Consider the following 27746-nt stretch of genomic DNA (forward strand, 5'->3'; position numbering starts at 1 on the left):
TCAGTAATGGTAAGACGATAATTATGATTAAAGCTACAAAATCTTTACCTAATTCTTCACGCTTGATAATACTAACCGCAAACAACATAGTTACAAGTAGAGTGATGAACAAAATAAGAAATTTAGTCATTTGAAAAATATGGATAGATAGTTTGAGAATGGTGTGAAAGTTATGATAGAAGAAGAAGTATTTATAGAGATAATTTTGAAAAATGGTCGTTATGTGACCGTTGGAGAAAAGGAAAAAGAAAAAGGTTAAGTGGGCTAAAAAAAATATGTAGTCAAATTTTAAGTGTTAAATATCTAGTAGTTATAAGTGTTAGAGATAATTATAATCTATAACACATATGATAAAAATTAGTATATGCGTATGGGGTTTTAGACCTCAATTGAATATAAAAGAATATTTGCATATGGAGTCTCAGACTTCCATTGAATATAAACGTTAATGTCTACAAATGAGGTTATAGACCTCCACTAAATTATAAAATTTAGTATTTGCATTAGGAGTCTCAGACTTCCATTAAATATAAAAGTTAGTAACTGCAAATGAGATTATAAACCTCCACTAAAATATAAAAGTTAGTATTTGCATTAGGAGTCTCAAACCTCCATTAAACATAAAAGTTAGTAACTGTATATGGGGTTTTATACCTCTACACAAAATTTATAATAAAAATAGTCAGACTTATTATAGAGCACTTGACAACTTGTCAGTTTTCTATAACAAGGAGTAGATGAAAATAGTAATAAGATTAAAGAGGTAAGTATAGAATATATACCTAGTTTAGTAGAAACTTCTGATAGAAACGATCGTGCTGATAACGTGTTAAGAAAAGCCGGATGTTTGGATCTAACTTAATTAATATTTGTAAACTAATATGATGATATTAGTTACTAATCAAGTTATAATATCAAACTAAGATAAAATGAAGAAGAAAGTAGAATGGTAATTTATCATTCAAAGTGAAAAAATGGTGTATATTTACATAAACCAGTGGGAGGTATTTATACAAGTAAAAATATTACTATTATACTAAGTGAATAATTGGTATTACTATTATATCTTTAACAAATTATATGTCACTAATTATTTGTCATTACTATTTTAAGTTTGACATGAATAAATATTTCTAAATAATATAATAATTTATTTAATTATTATAAAAAATATCACATATTGAAATGTTTTTCACTCCCTCTATTCTTCACTCGGATGAGAAGTTTTCGTGTGACCAAAATTTGGTTTTTTTATTATTTTCAAGTAACATTTTATTATTTTTAGATGTGCATAAACACCTTTTCTATGTTGCATTATACGTTAGCTTGACTTGATAAGTGATGTGATAAAAAAAAAATTACTGCGCATGAAAATTATTATTACCGTGTTATAAAAAAAGTAATAGTTGTAAATCTTATCTAGAGTTACGAATAAGCAATACTCATTAATCTTTGTAGATTTATCTACTTTAATGGTAATATTGATCTTTTAAACTAATTAAATGATTAATTAGCCTAATTAATAGGTGAACTTCTTCTGTAAATAGCATAAGTTAATTCTTGCATTTTCACTTGGCCATCTTATTCTTTGATCTTCTTGCTTATCTTGATTAACACTTATTTTGTATTTTCTAAATTTCTCTTAAGCACTTATATCATTTTTAATAAAGTATAACTTTTAATCTTGTCTTCGTCTGATTCTTTCCACTGTCACAATTATGGTGTTTAGAAAGTTTTGATTTGACATTTTTTCTTCATTTTCTCATGTTAATATTGAAAATTATGGCTCAACATCTCGGGATTTTATTCCCAATCCAAAAGGATTTTCTCTTTGTCTTTCAACTTCTATTATATGCGATTCATTAATGGTCCCCGACTCTATTTTAAATTATGTACGAGTTGTGGGAGCCAATGGCTCGTTACCCTAACAATATTGTTCATGCCTTCACATTTAGGTGATCACTTATTTTCACTTAATTGTATTCCAGTCGACTAGACTCCAATCGTTTCTAAAGAACGTTGTCCAAATTAGATTTTTGATACAACATTAGGTGGCCTATCACCCCCAACTCAAAGTGACATAAACAATAATTTAGTCAGACTCCTGAGAACTAGCATGATTTAAATCTTTCATTTTTCACTAGACTATCTTATGACCTAAAACCATATATCAAGAAAAAAAATTATCCTAACCTTATGATCTTCATTGTATGACTTGGTCTTCCAAAAATCTTGTTGCCTTAAGTACTCAGTTGGATGAGGTTAGTCCATAATCAATTACCAAGGTAAATTATGTTCTTGACTAGGTTTTAAAACATGAAAGTCGGTCAAATATAGGCTAAAAACTCGTGAGTATGATTCTTTTGTCGAATATCAGCTAAAAACCTTTATATTAAGGACAAATTTGTCTAACCTTAAAATCGTTTAGGTAAATAAATTAGCTCTTTTTAGAAATAAATAAATCAAAATCAAAATCTTTAATCTCTATAGAAAGAAACTAATCTAATTTTTCCTAAAAATAAAAATGTATCAAAATCTAAAACTAATGACCATATCAATCTTGCTTATAATTTAGTTTCTATGTAAAGAAAGTTTTTCCCAAAAATAAAAAATCAATTATGGAAATATTTAACCGGAACAGTAAAGTGTCTTGTCGGGTAGTAAACCCCATCCTCTGTTTCCACTTCCCGTTGTCTTCTCTTCTCTTTCCCCATCCCTCTCTGAAATCTTAACCTAATCAAAATCCACCATGATACCAGAAAAGCGTGACAGAGACACATAGACCAAAAATATCGCCAAAAATATCCAAAATTGACTATAAAATTACCAACTTGGATCTGTCTTCGACATTCACACGATCTCCGCCATTAATTTCGCTTCAGTGTTACACTCGCTAGCTTCACTCTCCATGCAATTTCCCTCTTCCCACCGTTGAATCTCTCCCACTTTTTCAGAGGTAATTATTCTACTTCTTAAGGTAATTGTACCGTTGAGCAATGAGGGCAATCTAGGAATCACTTTTATTTTGGTTGAATCGATTGTGAATATTGGAGAAGTGGGTCTGGTTGCTTACTGCAGAATTGATTATTCAAAAACAAAAATAATTGTTTTTAAAAAAAAAAGCTGTTTACTTGAATTGACTAAACGTGAGAATTTTTTGTTCTGACTTATTTATAGCTAGTACCCTAGAATTGTGATCCTCTATTTCATGGTTTGACTTCATGTGCGAGAATATTCGTTAGATTTTCAATTTTCTTTCGGCAACTATTTCTTACATTTTCTGTTTTAGATGGAAAATTAAAATGCAAATTCTGAGGTTTGATAATAATTTAATTAATTAAAATAATATTAAACGTTTGATGATGTGTGTGTTTGTCCTCTTTCAGTTTCCAGTTAATACTAATCCAATATATTTCATATGTTCAGTTTTGAAGTGGTTTCTTTGCTCGAGGCCGGAGTGTGAATTGGAGGCCGTAGTGTGAATTGACTTGTTGATCTGTGAGACTGCTGTTATAATTTATCAATCATGGATAAAGTTTCATCGGACTGTCCGTACCCGGGATGCTTCTTTTGTGTCATGAAGGAAGCGAATCCGAGCAAACGCAGAGCAAGTGTACTGAAGTTCTTCAGAGAGCTCCCGTGTCAAGATGACGATGGTCAGGTTCTTCCTATCAGTGGTCTTTGGAATACGGCAATGGCGCATCCGAATGACCCTGAATTCATTGAGCTGGGAATATTTGAATGCATGTCTGCTCTCATATGGAAAGGGCTGAAGAATCGACGCTGGCTTTCTCATGACCAGAATATATACATTCCTTATTATGCAGCTCATATCATTGGTTCGTACACGATGAATATGGAGGAATTTGCTGAAAGTGCTGTGCATGCTGGTGTTATTCCTCCTTTAGTTGAGCTTCTAAGAGGTAGGTTGACTTGGGTTGAGCAGAGGGTGGCGGTTAGAGCTTTGGGACATTTAGCTACATATGCCAGCACTTTTCCTACTGTGGCAAGTCATGGTGAAATTCTTGAGCTTTCCATCCAATTAGCGATGAGTTCGTTGGAAATAGTCTATTCACACTTTTACCAATATGTTGATAGAAGGCTAAGTTATCATTGTGATCTGCTTACACGTGGCATGGGTGGTGTTGAAATGGAGTCTAGGAAGGCTGAGGAATGGGCTAGCCAGTTGCAATGTTGGTCCCTTCAGCTCATTAATTGCTTCGCTTTTAAACCAGAATTTCTTCCTACCATATGCAAGCAAGAATTTCTAACAAAACTACCCGGCATGTGGGGTGGGCTTGTTAATGAAAATTCACCGGCTGGTATTGGCTTATTAAGAACAATTTGTCATCAAAAGCTTGGTAGGGGACCTGTTGCCAATTGCCCTGGAATTATCGAAGCATTGTGTAATATTGCCCGGTCTTCAGATGATTGGCAGTATATGGCTATTGATTGTCTTCTATGGTTGCTTCAAGATCCGAATACATGTCACAAGGTAAAATCTTTGAAACTTTGCATTAGCTCCAGGTTCTATTACTTTGCCTAACCTTCTTATCCAATGTGTTCATTATGATCACTAAGGAACTCTACTGATTGTCTAGGCATGAATGATTGGATAAGCATGTGAATGGAAGTTAATTCCTATGCTTTAAAACTAACTTTAATTCATTAAGGAAATGAAAATAGGATTAGGAACTGTTATGTCACTCTCTAGGTCTTCAATTAGGCATGAACCTTCTCTTTGACCCTTTGAGATATATCAAACTACTGGTGACATATTTCTATTTCTTCTGTCTGAAGAGTGAAGACTAGAATGGCAGTGTGCTAAGGAGAAAGAAAGATGCAAATGTTTTATCGAATTAATTTTGTTTATTTTTAATTTCAATTGAACATTTAAAGACGCAGCTGCATGTAGATGAATTTTCATTTAGTCTGCTTAAGCTTAATTATGACTGCGGCAATTGATAAAAGTGCTGTCAATCATAGATAGCAAAAAATACCCGGTTTGTGCTTATTGCAGGACAATAACAATTTGTTTAAATTCTGCTATATGCAATAGCCACTGTTTGATGACACTTATTGACAACTCAGTTTGGATTCATGTTAGGTTTTCCATTGCATGTTTGGGCTCATGAATTTTCAATTCCTCCTTATTAGTTCATTGCTTTCGTTTAACCGAGCACCAATAACTGTAGGCTGTTGAGTTTACTTGAACTGGGTATTGTGAATTTTTCTGTTTGATTCAAGGCCCTGGCTTATATTATGTAGGTGATTGATAAAGTAGTGCCTGCATTAGTAGACCTTGCGGAGATTACAACTCTAGGTGATCATAAAAAGCTTGGTGATTCTATCGTCAATGTTCTTCAAGATTGCGTTGAGTCACAAGGATCAGGAAGAAGCTCAATTAGTAGTCGCACTAAAGAGCAGATAGAGGATCTATTAAGTTCGAAGCAGAGATTAAAATGGGAAAAGAATATGCCCAAGGAAGATCTACATATTAAGCAGGCTGCAGCACTGGTTGTCAAGCTTGAAGGAAATTCCCTGTTCTCGTCCGGAAATATTTCTGGTGCTGCATCAAAGTACTCAGAAGCATTGGCGCTGTGTCCAATGAGATCCAAGAAGGAGAGAGTTGTTCTCTATAGTAATCGTGCTCAATGTTATCTTTTGCTGCAACAGCCTTTGGCTGCCATAAGTGATGCTACCCGTGCATTATGTCTCCATAGACCTGTCAACCGTCATGCCAAAAGTCTTTGGAGGCGAGCACAAGCTTATGACATGCTAGGGTTAGCAAAAGAAAGTTTATTGGACGCAATTCTATTTATAAACGAGTGCTCCCAGTCAAATGATCCTGATCTCTCGCTGAGACAAAATAAAGTTCCGGATTATGCCGAGCGATTAGTTAAAAAGCAGATGCGTGCAGCTTGGTTATTTAGAGAGGCAGCTATTAAGCATGGCGGCGTTCATAATCAGGGCGATGGTGGTGATATATATGGCCCAGAGACTGATGACTCTGAGTGGGAGACAGCTAGTGAAAGTGATATGGGAAATGATGGAATTGGCGATGATGACGATGGTGATTGGAATAACGATGATGAAAGGAAAGATTAAGACAAACCTACAATAAAAGGTATGTTCAATAAATAGTTTCTTGCAGAAATGCCTTTTATCAATAATCAATAAAAGGCATAATACTGTTGTTTTACATTTTTACTTGCCAATTGCAACCTTTTCTTTTCTGTAGCATCACCCAGCTACCTTTTCTTAACTTTGATCATCAGCCAAATGTTTGTGTTATTAGCCATGTTCGATGCTGTTTGCGGCTTGGCTTATAAAGCCATTAAATATCGTTAAGCACATTGCCCTGTATTTGGTAGTCAAGCTGATTTATACTTCTCTTCAAACCAAGGGAATTTATTCGATATAAAAGGCTGTACAAAAAATATATTCAAAAAAAGAAAAGTAACATTATGTATATTTCCGTTAAGATGCATATTTTGTTATTCATTTTACTTGCAAAATGGTGTAATAAAATAATGCGTTTGTTGGAAACTTCCTCCAGGCATAAAGCATGTACGCATTGTGTAACTTGTAGAAGAAGAACCTCATGCATGAATAAAGCAGAGTTGGCTCCTGTGACTGTTCCAACTCTACATTCTGCAGGATTAAAAGAAAAAATGTCTTGAGTCATTTATTGCAAGTGATGAGTTGAAAGTGACGACTACAGTTTTTGGACTTCGTGTTTGTGGTTGAGATTTAATTTATATGAAGCTTTCCATATTCCATGTTTGGTCTCCCCATATTTCTGTCAAGTGTAAAAAATTGCAGATTGTAAGTTTGGAGAACTACATGTCATTTAGAGGATGTGGAGTTTCGGTTTTTTTATTTTTATTTTTTTGTGCGGTTTGTGTATATAAGCCTTGTGCTTAAATTATCTTGAATTATTTATTTTGATTAGTTACCATTTTTGTACATGTCTTATTTGTGATTGTTATATTTCGGGTTGGAAAAAAAAACAAGTTCCACTTAAACTGATTTAACCACGGTTCACTTTTCCTGCTCTTTTATGGTTTACTATGGGCATAATCGGATTTGAAATATGAATCTGTCCCAAAACCGAAAGGACCGAATTGCAATTAACTGGTTGCTTTCATCTTTTTTTCCAAGTCTATTGAGTAGACTGAACAGATAGAGAGGGTGGCAAAATGTTTATACCATGACTTTTTTTTGCCATAGTAATTGTAGTATTAGAATAGTTTAAGTCAGGATTATTTTTAGGAATGTGTTAGACCTTAAGAATTATTAGGCACCAATAGTTAGATTGTTTTTAGGAATGTGTTAGATCTTAAGAATTACTAGAAATCAAAACTGAATGCAGCCGTTTCTTTATGCATTAACAATTATTGAGTGGTTACTTGGGTGTAAATAAAAGGAAGAGGACACTGTAGGTTATATAGATTAGACTGAAAAATTAGAAAGAGGTTATTTGCAGGGCGAAATTACTTGGTTGAAGGTCCATCATCATTTCTTTGTATAAGAGAGTTTGTGAGTCTTTTTTATTAAAAGTTCTCAAGTATTACTAGAAATTCTCAAGACCAAGTCTTGGGGAAAGGAGTATGTCCTTTTGATTTGACAGAATTTCTATAAATATCTGTGTTCTTCTCTTTCTTCCCTTAATTATATTACTTTCTGCTGGTTAGTCTTTTAAAAATGTTTTTAACCTTTGATTTAATTTGCCAAAAGTTTTCAAAACCAAAGTTTTTCTAAGCCACATAATTCACCCTCCCTCTTGTCTATGAAGTCTCACGTCCAACTAGTGACATCAAAGTCTATCTCTTGTTTAAGGACTAATCGTCTCAGGAGGAAGACGATTTCAAATCTTTCACCTCCTCTTGAATATTTGAAAAAAAAAAAACTGGAGTCTTCAATGTGCCTTGGTCATAGCTGCAACTATAATATCAACCTATATGAAAATCTAGCATTGCAAGAACCACCTCCTCCTTGAATATTTGAAAAATAAAAGCTGGAGTCTTCAATGTGCCTTGGTCATAGCTGCAACTATAATATCAACCTATATGAAAATCTAGCATTGCAAGAACCAGACAAGATTTAACAACAACTATAATATCAACCTATATGAAAATCTAGCATTGCAAGAACCAAACAAGATTTAAGAAGAGTCATCTCTTTCTCTCTCTCTCTCTCTCTCTCTCTCTCTCTCTCTCTCTCTCCCTCTCTCTCACACACACACACACACACACACACACAATGTTGTTATTAATATCATTGCTTCAGTATCCATCAGGAAATCAAACTCCTTCGTCAACTAGACCTTTTATGATTGTCTTCACTATTTTCAAAGTCTTTCACGTGCATATACATCCTCCAAAAGCTCCTTAGATTCGGGTTATTTGGTTCCCGCCATTGCTCAATTGGATAAAATGCAACCCAGATGGCTCTGCATCGGGGAATCCTAGATCATCCTCTTGTGTTGGTATTTTCAAAGACAATGTGGGCTGCATTGTTTTTTTTGCTGCAAACATAGATATTCAAAACTCTTTTTTCGCAGAACTCGTGGGAATCATTATGGCCATTGAGCAAGCCATCATTAAGAATTGGAACTACCTCTAGATTGAGTCCAACTCTAGGGTGACTATTTTGGCTTTAAAAAATCACAACATTGTTTCTTAGAGCATCTTTAATAGATGGTACAACTGCATGGCCATCACAAAAAATATGGATTTAACGATCTCTCATATCTTTAGAGAAGAAAATACTCGTACTGACACTCCTATAAACATGGGGCTTTCCATCATAGAATTCAATTAGTGAAACATCGCTCCTATGATTATCAGAAAAGATCTTATGCTTAACAAATTAGGGATGCCAAACTTTCCGTTCTTAGTTCTTTGTGTTTTCTTTCTTTGGGCTTGCCAGTGGGATTGGCCTCCCCCTTGCTCTCCTTTTCTTTCTAATACATGAAATTATATATAAAAAAAATTCTGTTTAGTTAATTTTTTTTAATAAAAATTGTCACTCTTCTCCTACTTCTACCCATGCTTAGAATCAATCTATATATCATTGACGTCTTGAACATGTTTTTTTTTAACTTTTTGTACATACAAATAATATAGATTATAGGATTAAATATGTTTGTGGTCCTTCTAAATATTGCGATTTTCGTTTTTAGTCTTTCAAAAAAATTTCTTCAAATAATGGTCCTCATAAAGTTTTTCATCCATACTTTTGGTCCCCGCCGTCTATTTAGTCTAACAGAAGATGATGTGGCACACCATGTGTCACGCCACGTCAATTAAAGTCAACTCTACGAAAAAAGAGATAGATTGTGGGGGTTTGAAACCCCCTTTAAATAATTGAAAAAACAATAATTTTTCACCAGTAAATAATCAAACAGTTAGTAGGCAAATCATTTCTATCCCTCATTCATGATGATTTTTAGAACTGCAATCAACAATCTCATGCCCTTAAACCTCTGAAATTTAATCATCTCAAAGTTATTTGTCTCAGAAATTATGCATATGAAATTGAAAATACTAAGAATTACAAAAGAAAAGAACAACTATGCAATCAAAGCTGAAACAGGATAACCTAGCCGATAAAATAGGTGAGCGAGCAATTAAAACACTAGCTAAATTGTCATTGGGAAATAAATGCAATATTATGTAAGATGGATTATGCTAACTAAAAAAGATTATGAAAGGTATACATAAGCTAACTAAGGAACTAGTAAACCTATAACAACATCCTGTGTGTGTGCATAAAGCAAAACAGTCATTTACTGTCCAAAAAAAGAAGAATTTTCCATTTCCTCAGTTAGTCTGAAGCATTTTCCATTTATTAATTGGTCACTTCTAATCTAAGGTCAAGCCATATCAAAGGTCATTGACTAAATAGAGCTCTAAAAACAATTTGATCTTGTAAAATTGATGTTCGGAAAGAGCTTCCTGTTCATATTTAAATTGTACTACTATCTACTGTCACTTTTGTATGGAATAAATTGTTTGAATATTTTCCATCCTTTCCAGGAATGCAAATTGTCACAATCACCATGCTTATTATGGTTTTAGAAGCGATAACTACTTCATATCCCCTTTGAACTAAATTAGTTATGAAACAGTGTTTTTGTTTTGTTTTTAATGACAATCTATGTTTCTTGTTTTGTTTTTAATGTTATCTTTTGAAATTATGATTTTATGAGGCAACATAATCCTATTTTTGAACGTAATTGTTTGAATTTCCAAAAGTTATAGTCATATAGGACCTCAAGGTTGCAGTTCTAAATCTAAGATGAAGTCCAAGTTCTTTTCTTATTAGTTATATAAGTACACATCACCAAGTTGAGTAAATATTCAAGAAGCGTTTTAATAGTATAATGTTAATATAATACCCTCTGTCTTAGTACACACTTGTTTAGTTATGTTCTATATGCATTAACAAATACATTTATTCAGTTTTGCTCTTACCTTTAGGAAGAATGAGCTATAAAAATGATGCCTATCATCTGTTTGATTAATTGTTTGTTAGAGTTTTTTTCTCCAGTTATTTAAAGGGGGTTTCCTTGTTGGTGGACGACCCACTTTGCTGCAAGGATTCCATAAAACATTGAGACTTCAATTTATGTGTTCAAGAAAATTAAACAAGAGATATGGTTTAACTTGCTAAGGTGAATGTGGTGAGGGTGTTTATTTGTGATGGTTGCATTTTGTAGAAACATAGTTTGATTAATAACGCAAATATGGGAAAGGAAAAGATGCAAAGAGAATTGAGATCAAGGTTTGTAGGTTTAATGTTGTAAAAAATGAGGGTAGCAAAGATTTCCCTACCAAATATGATTAATTACTTGTGAAAATTTATTGTTTTTTAAGTTATTTAAAGGGGGTTTAAAACCCCCGCAATCAGTATCTTTTTCTTCAGTGTTGATGTGACGTGACATATGGCGTACCACATAAGCCTCCGTTAGTAGAATCTAACGGCAGGGACCATAAATAGAGATAGAAAATATTGCGAGGACCATTGTTTGAAGAAAATTTTTATCAGGACTAAAATTGAAGGTTGTCATATTTATAAAGACTAAAAACATATTTAACCCTAGATTATATAGATGATGCATTATTTTTTAGATAATGTTTTAACCTATATTTTGTTGTGACTTTTTAATAGAAATACTCTTTGCAATACAACTACAAAAACACGAGTTTCGAACAAGAATATGCAATTTCTAAAATGATAAATTTATATATCTTTTCTCTTTGTTTTAAGTAAATTATACAAGACCTAAAACTGATATCAAGACTAATTTCTACTTGTATGATACCATAAAAATGGAAATACACTTTAGAAGTATATTATTTAGAGTTCTAAAAGAGTTTTCCACTAGTTGACCATTTGTGCCCTTAAAATAAAAATTTCTAGGTCCTAATAAGTTAGTGATAAAAAACATTTGATACTTCTTTTCTTTGGATGAGTTCGGGAAAAACAGACAATAAAAAAGCAACAAAAGTTTTTTTAGAGGCCCACCAAAAATAAGATAAAAAGAAGAAAATCCCATAAAAAATATTCATACAAAAGCAAATAAAAATCAAAAGAAAAAAAAGAAAAATGTGGACATCGTAAAATAAATAAAAATTGTTTAAATTATCTTGTCTAAGTTCATAACAGCTCAACAAAAATTATAAGAACTTTCGTTCTTTGAATATCCTACTACCACAAAGCTCTGACATAATTATTACCACACAAAAATTAAGGTTTTTAATAATAAGATTTACGGAATCTCAATCTCAACACAAGTCACTATTGTTATTAATCAATCAATTTTTTAAACTAACATGTGCCGACTCAACTCTGTTGGTGGTTGTATTCTCAAGATGTCGGACATTATCAGTCCATGCACAAACAACCTTCTCCTTCACCTCATCATAAATGGTGCTTTCAACATATTTCAATAAATCAGGATATTTTTCACACACAATCCAAAATTGAATGACGGAATCGGCATATAATTCGTTGGTCGAAGAATTTACAATACGACTCCATGCATCCATTATTTGTTCAACAATCACACCGGGCTTCACTGATTTTCCACCTTCGGTCTCTACTTGTTTCGTCCCTACCGCGGGTTTAACCTTACTTCTCACATTACATATTATGTGATATCGCCAAAGTAATGTGTTAGAAGAAGAAAATACCTTTGCCACCGCATTCATCAACGCGGTATTGCAGTCCGTAACAATTGCCTCAGGCATCTCGACTTGTTCTTTCAAAAATGACCGACACACCTCTAATGCTCATGTAAAATTATTCTTTTTTCGCACTCCAAAAAAGAAAAACCAACTGTGCATGTCTTCTCGGTGGATGTAACACCGACCATCTCAAATAACGGAAGACTATACTTGTTGGCCTTGTAGGTAGAATCGAGAATGAGCAATGTCGAAAACATGTTGAACAAATTTATCGAATCCATATGAGTCTAAAAAATATCTTGGATTGTAACTCCATCGTCAGAAGTTTGGTACCAGAACACGTATTTGTTATCATCCAACAATTTGAACAATTGTTGCATCTCACTTCTATCTCCCTTATTCGCCTTATTATTCCGGTACCGAATGTTATACACTTGCCTTATATTTGATACGTTGTCGGGTTCCTTCCGTTTCAATGTGGCAAGTTTATTTTTCGGTTTGACAAGATTCAAGGACATGTCACTAATACATGCCTTCTCTTCCGGTTTGAGCCGACATACACTAGGATGACCTTGTAACTTTGAGCATAAATCATGGTTATGTAACCCACAAATAACACTAAATTTTCACTTCTTGCTAGCCAACATATAACCACGAATTTTGAATGGACACTCGCATTTTCTAGTACCCGTGTCGTCTCTTTTAAACTTCTTTAGTTGAGTATGGTATTTCCCGCTTCTTTCGCACAACATTGTTACGAAAGCGTTTCTTCTTGTCGTACCATTATCTGATCTTCCTATTACCACACCAAAACCAATGTTAGTTGCAATCCTACGAATCCATGTGAGCATGCTTTCACAATCATCAAACTCTTGCTTGTTATTAAAGTCACCGCTGACACCTACCGCATTTACGACTACCCCTTCAACATTTAGAGAAACATCGACTAAATGAACTAATTCTTTTGAGATATTATCGGGGTGCACCATACCTATTTGTAAATAATAACACAAATAACACAAAATCACAATACTGCAGGAAAAAACAGCACATACACGTTCCGTAGATGCACCTCCGGAACGTGTTCATCTTCAACACGTTTCGTAAATATACCTACAGAAGCAAAGTTACTTTTTTTGACAGAAAATTGATGCATAATGTGAGTAATGCAATGGACATAGATGATTTACCTGAAATTCAGTCTTCTCTTGCTCCATTTGATTTGTTGCACTAAAAAGTTTGTGTTTTGGAGTGAAAAATAATATTGATGATGTATGATTTTTAGATTGTGTAGAAGTGAGTGTTGAAGAAATGTAATAATGAGTGAGTGATCATGCTGATTCAAACTATATCAGATACTTATATATAATTCCTAAACATAATTAATTTGAAGTTTTCTTAACATTCACTGGTCTAAAATATTTTCGTAATGGATCTCAAAAAAAAATCAAATTTTATCAAAAAAAAAAGGTGTTTTTAGATGTTCATCTACAAAAACACAAGATATAAATAAAATTTTATGAAGTGTCTAAAAATTTCAAGGGGTGAATTGAGATTTTTTTCTCTTGTAATAACCTCATCACTGTATTTCTTATTTTCTTTAAAAAAACAAAAATTAATTTTGCCGCTTTATCTGCTGTCATAATAAGTATTGTATTGAAATGACACTTATAGACCACATATACTTGACAGCCAATATTCATTTTCCAGTTGGCAAAACTAAATATTATTATTAATCCTTTCCAGACTTTTGTTTTTCTTTCTATTTTTCAGAAACTCTTCTCTTCCAGGGTTTATAGTTGTTAGCAACTTCTTTCTATTTTTCCAAAAAAACTTGAAGATTATTTTATTGTTTATAGTTGATTATCGTTAAAACGCAATTTCAAATCGGGTGATTAACGTTACCCTCTCACCTTCCACTCTCACACACCATTAAACGCTCACCATTTTCACATTTTCTCGCTCAACCAAATACACAATGCAGAAACCTACCAGAAACTCTCGCACCTGTACCACCGGTATCCTCACGTGGCCGGAAAACTCTTCACCGACCGCTTTCACCGGCCACCGTCCTCACCAGGTTACACCATTTCTACTCAACATTTTCATTTTTTTTTTTGTGAAAATTATTTGGATTCTGTTTATAATCAGGTTTGTTTGTTTGTTCGTTTTGTATTCACAGCCTTCACGTGACATCGGTGATGTTCTTCATGGCAAAAAACTCACCGAGAATGAAGAACATAATTTAGCCAAGTGGTAATTTGTTTTTGTTTTGTGAATTGTTGAAATGTTGAAATGTGAATTCAGATCTGGTTGTGTTATTTTGTTTGTTATTGATCGGAATTGTGATCCGATTGCGTTTCTTTGGCTGATGTATGATTTTGATTTTTTGTTTGTTTGTTTGTTTGTTGCTACACGGATCTGTTTAAATTAGGTTATTTATTTGAGTTTGTTCTGATGTTATGATGAACAATTGGCTTGAAACATTTGTAAACTGGAGATGGAGTTGCAATTTACCCTAACTAATATTAGTATGGGGTATGAATATCAGACAGTTAAAACTATTGTAATTTTTTTACTTTGAGTTGAAATCATGATTGTATTAAAACTACATTATGATGTTTAGTTACTTTTTGTTTCAAAGATTACAGTTATCAAATTTTCTTGTGAAGCTTGTTTCCTTTACGGTGTTAGCCACCTAACCTAGACATCACTTGATGAGATTTATTTACCATTTTGTTTTGTTATTTTAGCTTCTTCGTGGATTTTGATGTTTGTCGCCCAAGTTTTGATTTTTTTTAATTTTTGTCCTTTGTAACTTTTTGTTGTTGTAAAGCTTATCCTTCCATGTGTGTTATTCAGGAAACCAAGTTCGGGGTATTCTAGAGTGAACGAGGCGACTGGAAATGGTATATTTTTGCCAAATGCTGAGAATACCACATCTAAAGTCAATGCTGCAAAGTCTAAAGACAGTGGTATATTTTCCGCAAATGCTGAGGATACCACATCAGAAGCCAATGGTGCCAACTCTAAAGACAAAACAAGCATTCGTGTATATCAGGTATACTAAATGATTGCCTTGTTTTGAAAGAAAATTTGAGATTTGACAGGATAAATGTGAGTGTTTCACAAATATCAACTACAACGTGATAACTGTATACATGTTTTATTCCCTGCAATTGCATCTTAGCAAGCAATGGATGGAATTAGTAAGATATTACTCAACGCTGAAGAAAGCATTTCTCCTGAGAAGCCAGCCTCTTTAACTGGGGCAGCAAAGCAGCGTGAACTTGGCGGAACATCTCAAAATGAACCGGGCACAAATAGCAAGAAACTGATGTCAAGTTCCAAGACCAAGGAGATCGGAGGAAATGATATATTTGCTTCTCCTCGTGAAACTATGCCCCGTTCATTGGCTGCTGCAAAATCTAATGTAAGTGTCTTCTTGTCATTAAAATCAGTCATGTCATCTTATCAATCCCTTATAACATATGTGTAGTTCATTGTGATGAATTTTTAAGTTTGATGGTCCCCAATGTCACCTTATGCTTTCCTGAAAGGAAAAATTTAAATACAGATTAATTTTCCTATAATAACATGAAGATATAATATAACCCACGGGTTGTAATAGAAATACAGTTGTAGCTCTTGACGAATGCCACTTACTTGGGCCAGGATTATTAAGATATTGTATATCAGTGTTAGTTCCCTCACCAAAACAAAACCTCTTGTACTCTTTCATCCTCCTTATAATATATTCTGATTTCTGACCTTAATTTCACCTCTGCTTTTAGGCTGCCGGTATCCGAAGTAATGTACCCAGTGAAGAATCAGTTCAGAAGAACTCAAAGAAAATGCATGGCCAGAAGTATGCAGACCTGACAGGCAATAATATTTTCAAGGGAGATGTTACTCCAGAATCAGCGGAAAAACCTCTAAGCATGGTGGCTAAACTTAGAGAAATGAAAGGCAATGACATATTTGCTGACGGAAAGGCAGTAAACAGAGACCGTTTACTAGGTGCCCGGAGACACGCAGGTGGAGGAAGCAACATATTTTCTGATGGAAAAGCAGAAAACAGAGACCGCTTACTAGGTGCCCGCAGACACGCAGGTGGAGGAAGCGACATATTTTCTGATGGAAAAGCAGAAAACAGGGATCATATACTAGGTGCCCGCAAACCCACTGGTGGAGCAAGCAACATATTTTCTGACGGAAAGGCAGAAAACAGAGACCGTTTACTAGGTGCCCGCAGACACGCAGGTGGAGGAAGCAACATATTTTCTGATGGAATAGCAGAAAACAGAGACCGAATACTAGGTGCCCGCAAACCCCCTGGTGGAACAAGCAGCATTGTCCTGGATTAAACTTTATTTTCTTGTTCCTCCAGTTCACTGTATAGGTATTACGAATTCCTCTGAACTCCCATGTTTTGATTGGAAGGATCAATTGTTGGATAGTTGGCATTTATATTAATGCAGTGTAACTAGTTTGTGTTATTATAATGGGTGCAAATGGTTATTTATGTTTAATATACAACCATAAAAATTTGTTAAGATTTTATTTATTGTTGGCATTGAATGTATAGTGATGCGGTGTAACTAGTTTGTGTTACCATAATGGGTGCAGATGTTATTCATTTTGATGTACACCCATAGTTATTTATTTTTACTCACCATAAAAAATTTGTTAAGATTTATTTCTTATGATTCCAATTTACTACATCTGCGTTTCTAAGAGATTATGCTTTAAATGAAAAATATTATCGGGAAGTTAATTTCCATAGTTGCTGAGTTATGTTTTTCTAATAGTTGCCTCATGTTCTAAGAAGGATGGGATTGGGATGGCTCATGGATGCAAGAAATATAAATAATCAACATAAATAAGTGATCCTTAATAACGAGAGAATTAGACAAGGATGTATCTTTATTTAAGGAGACAAAGTTCTATTTTGAATTTCAGTACATATTCAAAACATATTATTCAAAGCCACCAAGATATCTCATACATCTCACAAGCAAGACCACAACAAAATCACACTGATGAACAGACTTAAAAAAATCACACCGATGATGAAGGAGAAGGAGAAGTAGATAGCCTACTCAGTCATCTCATGACTACTAGACAGAGTAAGAACTCTAGTCCTCACGTCCCAACAACGCTAGGAGAATTTTTTGATAGTCTCCAGAAGTGTCATTGTCAATTGCACGATCCAGAGGAACACTGTTTCTTCTTTGGTATTCCTCTGCAATTCGCTGCAAATCAACCTCAGCTCTAGTTGTCACCACTCTAGTTAGTGCCCATTCATCAGTTCCGGTCTTGTTTATAGCCAGCCTTAAGAGTTCCTCAAAATATTTCTCAGGGTAGGTCAAGCACTTAATTGCTGCCCTCAATAATTTCAGATATTCATCTCCAGAATCATTTTCCAGATCCTGCACCCCGAAGCTTATTGTCAGTTCTACTACAAGCCACAAATTAATCTTATCATGACTTAACTATAACAAGCTTGACCAGGTCCTTGGAAAAAATTTAAGTAACAAACCAGAATATAATTCCTTGAAAGGTAGTTAATTGTTTCATCTATAATATGATTATTAAAATCATGTTTTTAAAGGTGTCCAGTGACATTACAGACGCGCAAGTTTGTGACATTACAGACGCGCAAGTTTGTGACATTATATTAGATCTGCCTATATGCTGTGATAGTTGCCAAATAAAATTTGCGCTCTACGCAAGTACTGCTGCAGATACTCGTAAAAAAGTAGGTGTCATGTTGAAAACAATGAAATAACTCGTAAATTGCCAAAACATTCATACCTTGTCTATTACATTGCCAAAAGTATTGTTATAGTGATTCAAAGTTGCATTTAACTGCGCTTTACTCCTTGTTGTTACAATCCTGATCAGGTCCTCATGATTGTAGGCCTTATCAGCGATCTTCTCATGAAGCAACTTAGCTTCAGATTTTGCCACTGTCATGTTCACCTCATCCCCGTCATAACGGAATGTGCCAACAAGAGGAACCAAAAGCTTTTGTGAAGTATCAGATAATAGTGGGAAAATGTTAGATCCAGATATAACAGAATATTGTGTATACTATTCTTAAAGATTCATGAAATTAACTAGTTTAAAGTTTAACCTTGCGGATGTCACCAGAAGTATGATAGGCAACATCTTCTTCAAGAGACTTCTTGAAACGGGCTTGGTATGCTTGCTTTGCCTTAAGGAGTTCGAGTGGAGATCTCGTGGAAGCAATTTCCATGATGATAGCGTTGCTTGAAGTCAGCATTTTAGTTGCGTTGTTAGCTAAAAAGGCATCACGCTCAGCAGGATCCAAGGTCCACAGCAGCACAGCTTTCTGTCATATTCAAAACATCAAACATTAGACATGATTCATGAATATAACTTCATATGTCCCTTAGCCAAGGTTATCTATACAAAATCCTGAAATTAAGTACAGTATAAAATTCCACAGTCTAAAACAGATAATGAAAAGGAAATATGTGTCGAACCGAGATTCACATAAAGAAGGTAGAGATAAAAAAAAAATTTAACTGACCTCAAAATCACTTGAAAGCTCTTTGTCTAAATCTTTAAGAAGATCTTCTCCATGTGTTTGAGCATAAGTTTCACGAATTGCCTTACGCTGGGCTGCATTTCTATGAGTCAGGATAGATATTATCAAGCCTTCATTCGTTCCCCATCCTGCAAGAATGTCACAGTAACAAAAACATGACGGACACGTATAAAAAGTCCTAGTGCCATACAAAAGTATATTCACTTATTTGACCACTGCTTGATTATTCACACTTTCAATTTCTTCTTAGTATTATTATATATAAGCTCATTAAGACATTTGAAGGTAATCAAATCAACAAAGAAAAATATCTTGATTTTAGTAGTTAGTTTCTATCTTCTCCCTCTTCTTCGCTTAGAATCTACACTACTCAATTTTTCCAGTTTTATTCCGTGTTCTTATTTTAGAGCCTATCATACTATATATTATGATTGCGATATACAACGATCATTAAACTGAGATTGAACATACACAATAAATTCAAAATCACATCGATCACACATTTTAGTGCATTGATGCCATCTCAAATTAAAATGCATTTGCAAGAAACCATTCCTTTAAGATCTTAAATGGAAAAAAAAATGTTAGATACTATCCTAGAAAAAAGCAAATCAAGATCCTGAACAGGATATTCAAATCTCTTTCGAAACACACGCAAAAGCAATAAAAAATAAAAAAATTAGTGATCATCAACAAAAGTGTAATGCATACGTACAACAAATTAATCCGTGATCTAATTAACAGTTGTGAGCTATAAGCAAAACATGTGATGAAATCCGCATAACCAGATCACGATCGCGCCAAAAATGAAAAGTTCAAATAACATAGATCCAAAAAAACTGAACAGATTGATGATGAAATAAACATGAATGAAATAAAAAAATTTGAATCGGTGATGGTGTTGACCTTGAAAAGCACCGCGCAATTGTTCACTGTCTTCTGATGGATGAGGAACGTTTGAGGGGATCTTCAATGTCGTCATTGTCAATGTGTTGGTTTCAGGATGGATCTGTGTGAAGAATGTGCCGTTGACAACTGAAAAGAAAATGGAAGCTCAATTTATACAAGGACATGCCGATGATTACGGGTCTTCATTAATCATTATTCACTTTTTAAGGCAAGAAAAAAACCATTTACTCCTGCTTTCCTTTTTTACTTTTTACTTTTTACTTTTTACAATAACAAACCATCAATAAATTTTACTATTTTTATATTTTTAAATAATGTTTATTAACTATTTTTTATTTCATGTTATCTATTGCTCATTATGAAATAAATTACTTAAAATTTATTGAAAAATTAAAAATCAAAGTTGTATAAAACATTAAAAATGACAAATAGATTTTTTTTGTTTGTTTTTGTGAATGTGATAAGTGTACTGGTATAATTGAGAGAGACTTTGGGGCGAGGGCGAGAGACATATACTTTGTCCTTCTTGAGTCATCTCTTTATTAGTATGAGCGTCATTCCTTTGGTTCAATTGTTTGTTTGGATGCATTGCACAAACTTCTCATTTCTCCGTCCATAAAATTTGATTGTGGGTGAGTCACATACTGGGTCAACAATTGGTACTTAGAAAGTCGTGGAGGTAAAGTACATCTTCTTCTAGATTTTTGGGTATCAATCACTCATTCATGTGAAGGTTTCTATATTCTAGGTAGACTTGGCTCACTCAATTCAAAATCCCTAGGGAGCTATAAATACATTAGTACCATGATACTGAAGATGATAATCAATAACAACTTATGGATTTTTTTTTAAATTTTCAAATTATTTTTCTAATTTTTTTAAACGATGTTATTTTTATATATGAGAGAAAAATTACTATTGATTCAAATAATTTTGTAAACAATACCTAAACAAAATAAATATTCGTATACGGGAAAAAATTATTGTTAATTTAAATTTTTTTACATATGAAAAATAGTATTTATGATCCAAATATTTTTGATTAAAAAATAGTATACGGGAAAAACTCATATTGATCTAAATTCACTACTACAATTTTAAACTATAATATATAATACTCTTTGGAAGACGGGATCGTTTATAATTCCATTCCAACAAAAAAATGTTACATAACATCTTTAAATCAAAATATTTCCATTAAATCAAAATATTAAATATTAGCGGGAACATGAAGTTACAGATCAAAATATTGAATATTAACGGAAACATAAAGTTATTGATCACAATATTGAATATTAACGGGAACCAGAAATTACTAATTAAAATATTGAATATTAACGTAAACATGAAGTTACTGATCACAATATTGAATATTAACGAAAATATGAAGTTACTGATTAAAATATTGAATATTAATAGGAACATGAAGTTACTTATCAAAATAATGAATATTAACGGGAAGATGAAGTTACTAATCACAATATTGAATATTAACGGGAACCTGAAGTTACTGATTAAAATATTGAATATTAACGGGAATCTGAAGTTACTGATTAAAATATTGAATATTAATGGGAATATGAAGTTAGTGATCACAATATTGAATATTAACGGGAACCTGAAGTTACTGATTAAAATATTTAATATTAGCATGAACATGATGCTACTGATCAAAATATTGAATATTAAAGGGAAAATGAAGTTACTGATCAAAATGTTAATTACTTTTAATATATATTTTTTTCTATTAAAAATATACATCTGAAACAAATGTGCGTCCCGTACAAGAACCCGTGCGAACGCACGAGCTTCTTACTAGTTAATTTTATAAGGATATGGGAGTACAAACTAAATTCTTATATGTCATTCCCCCACATGCGAATGTACAATCAGAGTCGGCTAACATTGTAATATTGAAAGGGATCAAGAAGAAACTAGATGAGGCTAAAGGTTTTTGCGTTAAGTAATTATGTTGAGTGCTATGATCATAAGACAACACTCCTCATTCCACCACTAGAGAAACCCCTTTTACATAAGTGTATGGGGCGGATGCCATGCTACTGGTTGAAATCAACACGCCAACATGGATACACTCATATTTCCACAAAGAGGAAAACGAAGAAGGGCTTAGATGTAGTGCCAACCTAGTGGATGAAACGAGAGATGTCGCTCACATCCAAGAGTTCTCTATTAAATAGACAGCAACTTGTAGGTACACCTCAAAGGTAATTCAAAGAGAGATGCAGGAAGGAAATTTAATGCAATAGTAAGTCGTAGTGTCCACTCAATGGGGAAAACTACAACCTAATTGAGATGGACTATATATATATATATATAAGAAGTTTCCTAATGAAGCACATAGGCTATATTTCGTTTCTCTGCCATGGTTTCATCCACGTGTTCTCCTCATATTATTTCATTCACCTTTCTCATGCTGCTAGGATCTTCCTTTTCATTCCATAGGTTATCTTTTACATTCTACATTAATGCTTCATCCATTATACATATACCTTTTTCTTCATTGAGAGTCATGAATCTCGATCCATTTGCTTTGTGTTGCACCTTATTCCTACATTGACTTCCTTGGCTTCCCTGACATTTCACCACTGATTGTACCCAAATCTCCTAAAGCCCCCTATTTTCCGTCTTCTCCTAGCTTTCTGCACCACTGTCAAGAGTCCAGCCTTGTTAACTGCTGAATCCTTCTTCTCTTATTCTTTATCTTTACCATCTCCTGAACCTTTAAGTGTCTGCTCCACCCATTATGTATTTTTTCCAAACACCTTTCTTAGTAATGGGAAAATTTTCCATAGGGTTACCTTGTAAATTGGTAAACTTCGTTGGTCTCATCTTAAAGGTTACTTGCGAGACCGACCAGTGAATCTCAGAACAATGCTTGTATTTTCAAAGAGTTTTTTATGAGAATTTAAGCGTCATTTAATGTGAAAAAGAGGTGTTCGACACGGCGTCGAACATTCACGAAGTTAGAATTGAAAATAGTTGTAAATGATCAAATAAAGTTTAGATAAAAAGCATGTACGAAAACAACAAAGTTGGAATGTAAAAGACATTATATTAAAGTTTGCCGGAAAGTAGGTGGTTCAAACATACATAGCCCTTGCTTGACTCATTTCGCTCGTCATTTGGGCACTCTGAGTGTTTTAGCGTGTAGGCGTTTGTAAAATTGTGAACCTCTAAAACTATGTACAAAGTTTTTTATATATTATTTATAATGCATAAAAATAACTACTTTGTGGAGGTTTTCAACCCTTTGAAAACTTCATGTTCTTCATCCTAACTTCTCTCACGAAGCCCCACGTTCTTCATTCATCTACTTTTCCCTCCAAAACTCACCACTTGCGTGAAATGTGTAACATCCCGATTTTACTAGCTATTTTATTAATTATTTTATTTGGTATTTTATTAATTATTGATTTATTTAATTATTATGTGGTATAATAATTATTTAATTATGTGTGTATTTGTGCTATTTGGGTTAATTTAGTTATTGGAGAAATATAACTAGTTGAGTCAAGATAGTGGTTTTGGTGGGTTAAGCCCAAAATAACATAACACTAAGTTAGGGTTTTAGTGTAGTAAGAATAGAATATCATTTTAGAGAGAAAGAAAAGAAGAAAGGAAGAGAAGGAAAAAAGAGGAAGTTTGTTACTAGAAGAAGAAGGAGATTATTCAAGGTAAGGGCTTGACTTCCCATTGCTATGATTCTATGAGATTCTATGCAATGCATAAAATACATGTTTAGAATTGGGTGTTCCAATTTACGAGGTTTTGGATAGTTAGAGTTTTAACATAAAAATTAGATTTGATGATTAAATAGGTGAAACCATGTGTTAGGTTTAGTGCCCATAATGATCAATACATTGAGATTGTTGTTGTATAATAGAATCTGGTGTTAACGTGGTGTATTTAGAACCTATAACATGTGAAAATAAGATTGGGATAGTGTTGGAGGTGCTGAAAAAGCCCAAATTTTTCTGGTGCGAGCCGCCGGGCGAGCGTTTTGCTTCGTCGAACGAGACTAGCGGGCGAGAGGAGGTTTTTGGTGACCATGTTTCTGTAATAGAGTGTCGGGCGAGCCATTTCCTTCGCCGGGCGAATATGCCCTTTTTTGAAAAAAAAAATCTAAAATTCATAACTTTTGATCCGTAACTTCGTTTTACGTGTCGTTCGAAGCATTAGGAAGCTAATGTAATTATCTTTGTGATAGAACTAGAATCGTTAAAACTCGATGACTTAATTATGATGTTGTGGTGTGAATAACATGTAATTATGTGTGTGTGCGTGTATGACTTAATGAGTTGTGAATAATATGATGTTGGTATGTTGTATTGTATATGATTCATGATGTGTGCAATGAATATATGCTAGTTGGATGCTCTTTGTTGAGAATGATTATTTGATGTATGTTGTGGAACATTTGGTGAGTAATTCATATGAGTTGGATTATTGTGGTATGCGTATATTATTAAGAATGAGAGATGGTTTTAATTTGCATTTGTTGTTGAGTTGCGCATGCATCATTTGTGTCAAGAGGTAATGGATGCTAGTTCTCACGAAGACTAGTGATTTGTCCCAAGCTCAGAGAGGGGGCTTAAAAGCTTATAGAAAGGGCTTTTACAGGTTATCTGTCTGGGAGATGGACCCGGTATGTCTGGAAAGGATAACAGAGTTGGTACCACATGTATGAGTTGTATCATGTTGTTGTCGGGTCACATACATATAATTGTGTGAATGTTATGTGATGATGTGATTTGTGAATGATTGTGTGGATGCTATGTTGAGCTTGGTTGCATATTTTGACTATGTGAAATAGACTTGAGAAATGTTATTTACATGATTATGCAAAGTGTGATGAATTCTTATATATGTATGTTATGCATTGCTTATTTTTTACATATTTTTATGATGATGTGAATTCTCACCCTTCTATTGGAATGATGTTCTATGCGATATCGCTCAAGTACCGAAGACAGTGGTGCTCCGGAGGAGGCTTAATTTGGAGGTTTAGATCTCTTGTAGTGTGTCTTGGCTAGGTAGTCATATTGTGCTCTGGTCAATGTAACACTTGGGATTTTGGGTTTATTATCTTTGAATTGATGTTATGAGATATTATTTTACTCATATGTATTTCCTATTTGGATATGTTATATTTTGATGTGTGGCATTGAGCCAAGATATTGTGATATGGTGGATGATGTATGGGAATCATCCGAGTTTACTATTTTCTGGATGAGATAATTAATCTGCTGTGGTTTTTCATGTTCTTTTTAAATCTTTAAATTCGTGTTACTTGTAGGTGACCATAGCATGTTGGAGTGTTATTTTTGGTAACTGTGTGTAATGGCCTCATGTGATGCATACTTAATTAATCTGATTTATGCAAATGTATGCTTTATTTGAGTAGTATAGATTTAGGGGTGTTACAATATGAACTACTCGTTTGAACTTTAGGGGTCTTTACTTACTTCTTGGGCCTTTGGCGCTTCTGGGTCCAATGAGCTGTTCGATACTCTGCCTCCCAGTCGACCACCCAAAACCTTATCCAAAGAACCTTTTCAGATTCTATATTCTTTTGGATGGATTTTAGTCTTGGTAGAAAATCTCAGCCAACACATCTGTAGTTGTCATACCCCAAAATTTGTCCACCTTATTTGTAACATTTAAATTATTTTTAACTTTGGTCTTATAAGTTTTATTCAATTTTACTAACATTTTAACAACAATAATATATATATATATATATATATATATATATATATATATATATATATATATATATATATATATATATATATATATATATATATATATATATATATATATATATATATATATATATATAACAGTAACTTTGAATTATTTGTATCTTCTAAATAAATATTTTTGCTTGACACTTCACCTGATTTATAGTGCAACTTTATGTCAAATAAATTGAATAGCGCAATGGGCAAGAAAATATATTTAAGGATTTACTAGTGACCACGTCTTGAGTTCGAACCCCATTGTTAATGTTATTTTTATTTTCTATTTTTGCATTGTTTACAATATTACAAAAAAAAATCACAAAATAACTTTTTTATCATTTAAATATTAATTTCTCGTTTTTTTATTATTTAACTTTTTTTAAAATATATTTTTGCATCTAAATCATAATTTTATGCATTTTACATCTCAAAAATAAAAAAAAAGAAAGTTTTAAAGTTAATTTCTTATTTTTAGCACTTTTTCATTCTTAGGAAACAAGCAAACCACTTTAGGAAAAATTTAATTTGAATTCATAAAGTATTAAAGTCAAATTATATTTTATTTAATCTTTCATCAAGACTTAATTTTTATTCCATTTATAATTGACCTAATATTTCACTATAAATCTTAACAATTTCTAACCCTCAGGAGGAGGCCAATTTCCATTCACCACAAACCCTCATTTTCACGTACAAAATTGTCAACTTGACCTTCTTTTCAAGACCACTCTCACACACAAACCAATCCTCAGAGCCTGTTTTTTCATTAACCGTTAAACCATTCATTCTTACCACACTAACTTCACTTGCACCAAATACCCTCACCATATCTTATACAGAATTTCATAAAACATATAAATCATCAACTCTAAATTTTCTTAACACCATAACAATATCACATAAAATATAAACATCAACCTTCAAAACAAAATCTCTACTTTCAAAACATCATCTCACTCTAACATCATAATACAACACCACTTGCAAGATTTTCTTTTCTTTTTCAGATACAGTGACAAAGCAAAGGGAAGAGATCGGAAGACACACAAGCCACAGCAAAACGGGAATCGTCGTCGAAGCCACCGACTGACTGCTGCTCCACCTCCACCGTCTCTGAACAACCGTCCTACCACGCAATAACCACGGTTCGCCATTACACCACCTTCAATTCAGGTACTTTTTTTTTTTTTGCGGTTGTGTTCTTATTCTTGTGTATTGGATTTGTGACATTTTTTCAATGAAAGAAAAAGAACATGGCAAGATGCAGAGAGAGATGTGGGTATTATGGGTATCGATGAAAGAGAAAGTGAGCTTGGAAACTTTTTTCTCTTTTACTTGTTATTCATTTAAATTGGATTTGTGTTGTTCTGTTTTTATAATGGGACAACTTTTCTACCCATCACAAAAGGATATATAGTATACCATTTTACTTTTGTACATTTAATTATTTATTAAATAGTACATTTGTTTCTTGGGAAAATTCTTAGGTGGACACACACCTAAGAAATTGTTTTACACACAACCAATCACAGAATTTTAATTATTTAAAAAAATAAATACTGATTTTTCTCTCTCTTTCATAATCTCAACCACCCCATGAATCCAATTAAAACCAAAATTAAAATTAAAATAAATTTAAAAAAGACTCTTTCTTATTGGTTATGCCTAAGAATGTGGATTTAGAGTCGTGTCCATGCAAGAATTACTCTGTTTCTTGTTTTCAAGAAATTTTACACTAAAGGTAAACTTACCCAACATTTTAAAGTTGGGTAAATAAGAATTCACCTATGCTTCTTTGTTTTAAATAATGCTGCCATGTGTCGTTGTTTCATGAAACATGGGCAACATAAATGCCACGCCTCTCCTGCTACTGTTAATAGCTTTATATTAACCACTAAGAGCATCTCCAATGGTAGTATTTTTCAATGAGTTCTCCAACTAGACATCAATATAATAATTAAATATTGAATCAATTTGTCATGTCATATTAGAGTTGCATTGCAATGCAACTAGTAAAAAATTGTGGTACCCAATCAAATTAATTTATGAGGTAAAATTGTGAGATCCATTTGAATTACACCAATAAAATAAATATTAAATAAATTATTTTAAGATGATATGGCTGGTGGGACTCATAAAGAACTCAAAAATGAGTTGTACCATTGGAGATGGTCTAAGATAGCCGTGCAAGCACACTTTTGTTTTTAAAATGGAATAAAAATATAAACAAGGAAAATTAAAATGTTTTATCAAAAAAGTTTATGTAGTAAAGAAAACAAAATTGTTTTACTAAAAGAG

General features: G+C 33.3%; 3 protein-coding genes across 4 annotated transcripts; 2 read left to right on the plus strand and 1 right to left on the minus strand.

Moving 5' to 3' along the window:
- The first annotated feature begins 2579 nt into the window (after positions 1-2579).
- On the plus strand, positions 2580-6978 carry LOC131632099 (uncharacterized). Its single transcript, XM_058902867.1, has 4 exons — positions 2580-2956; positions 3427-4495; positions 5269-6127; positions 6560-6978. The coding sequence occupies exons 2-3, from the start codon at positions 3527-3529 to the stop codon at positions 6106-6108; spliced, it is 1809 nt and encodes a 602-aa protein (XP_058758850.1). The 5' UTR covers positions 2580-2956; positions 3427-3526; the 3' UTR covers positions 6109-6127; positions 6560-6978.
- Positions 6979-13939: 6961 nt separating this feature from the next.
- On the plus strand, positions 13940-16729 carry LOC131632142 (uncharacterized). Of its 2 annotated transcripts, XM_058902921.1 has the most exons (6): positions 13940-14277; positions 14380-14453; positions 15060-15258; positions 15388-15630; positions 15992-16217; positions 16293-16729. In XM_058902921.1, exons 1-6 carry the CDS (start codon positions 14176-14178, stop codon positions 16562-16564), a joined length of 1116 nt encoding a protein of 371 aa, XP_058758904.1. In that variant the 5' UTR covers positions 13940-14175; the 3' UTR covers positions 16565-16729. The 2 variants fall into 2 exon arrangements, with proteins under 2 accessions (XP_058758904.1, XP_058758903.1); XM_058902920.1 differs by having other exon boundaries at positions 15992-16729.
- Positions 16730-17105: 376 nt separating this feature from the next.
- Positions 17106-19838, minus strand: LOC131632143 (annexin D2-like). The gene is made up of 5 exons (XM_058902922.1): positions 19681-19838; positions 18757-18902; positions 18337-18555; positions 18015-18227; positions 17106-17629 (listed from the first exon to the last, which is right to left on the minus strand). Exons 1-5 carry the CDS (start codon positions 19754-19756, stop codon positions 17336-17338), a joined length of 948 nt encoding a protein of 315 aa, XP_058758905.1. The 5' UTR covers positions 19757-19838; the 3' UTR covers positions 17106-17335.
- Between the last annotated feature and the right edge of the window lie 7908 nt (positions 19839-27746).

Source organism: Vicia villosa, unplaced genomic scaffold (assembly GCF_029867415.1).
Source record: "Vicia villosa cultivar HV-30 ecotype Madison, WI unplaced genomic scaffold, Vvil1.0 ctg.000910F_1_1, whole genome shotgun sequence".
In the NCBI taxonomy this organism is placed as follows: Eukaryota; Viridiplantae; Streptophyta; class Magnoliopsida; order Fabales; family Fabaceae; genus Vicia; species Vicia villosa.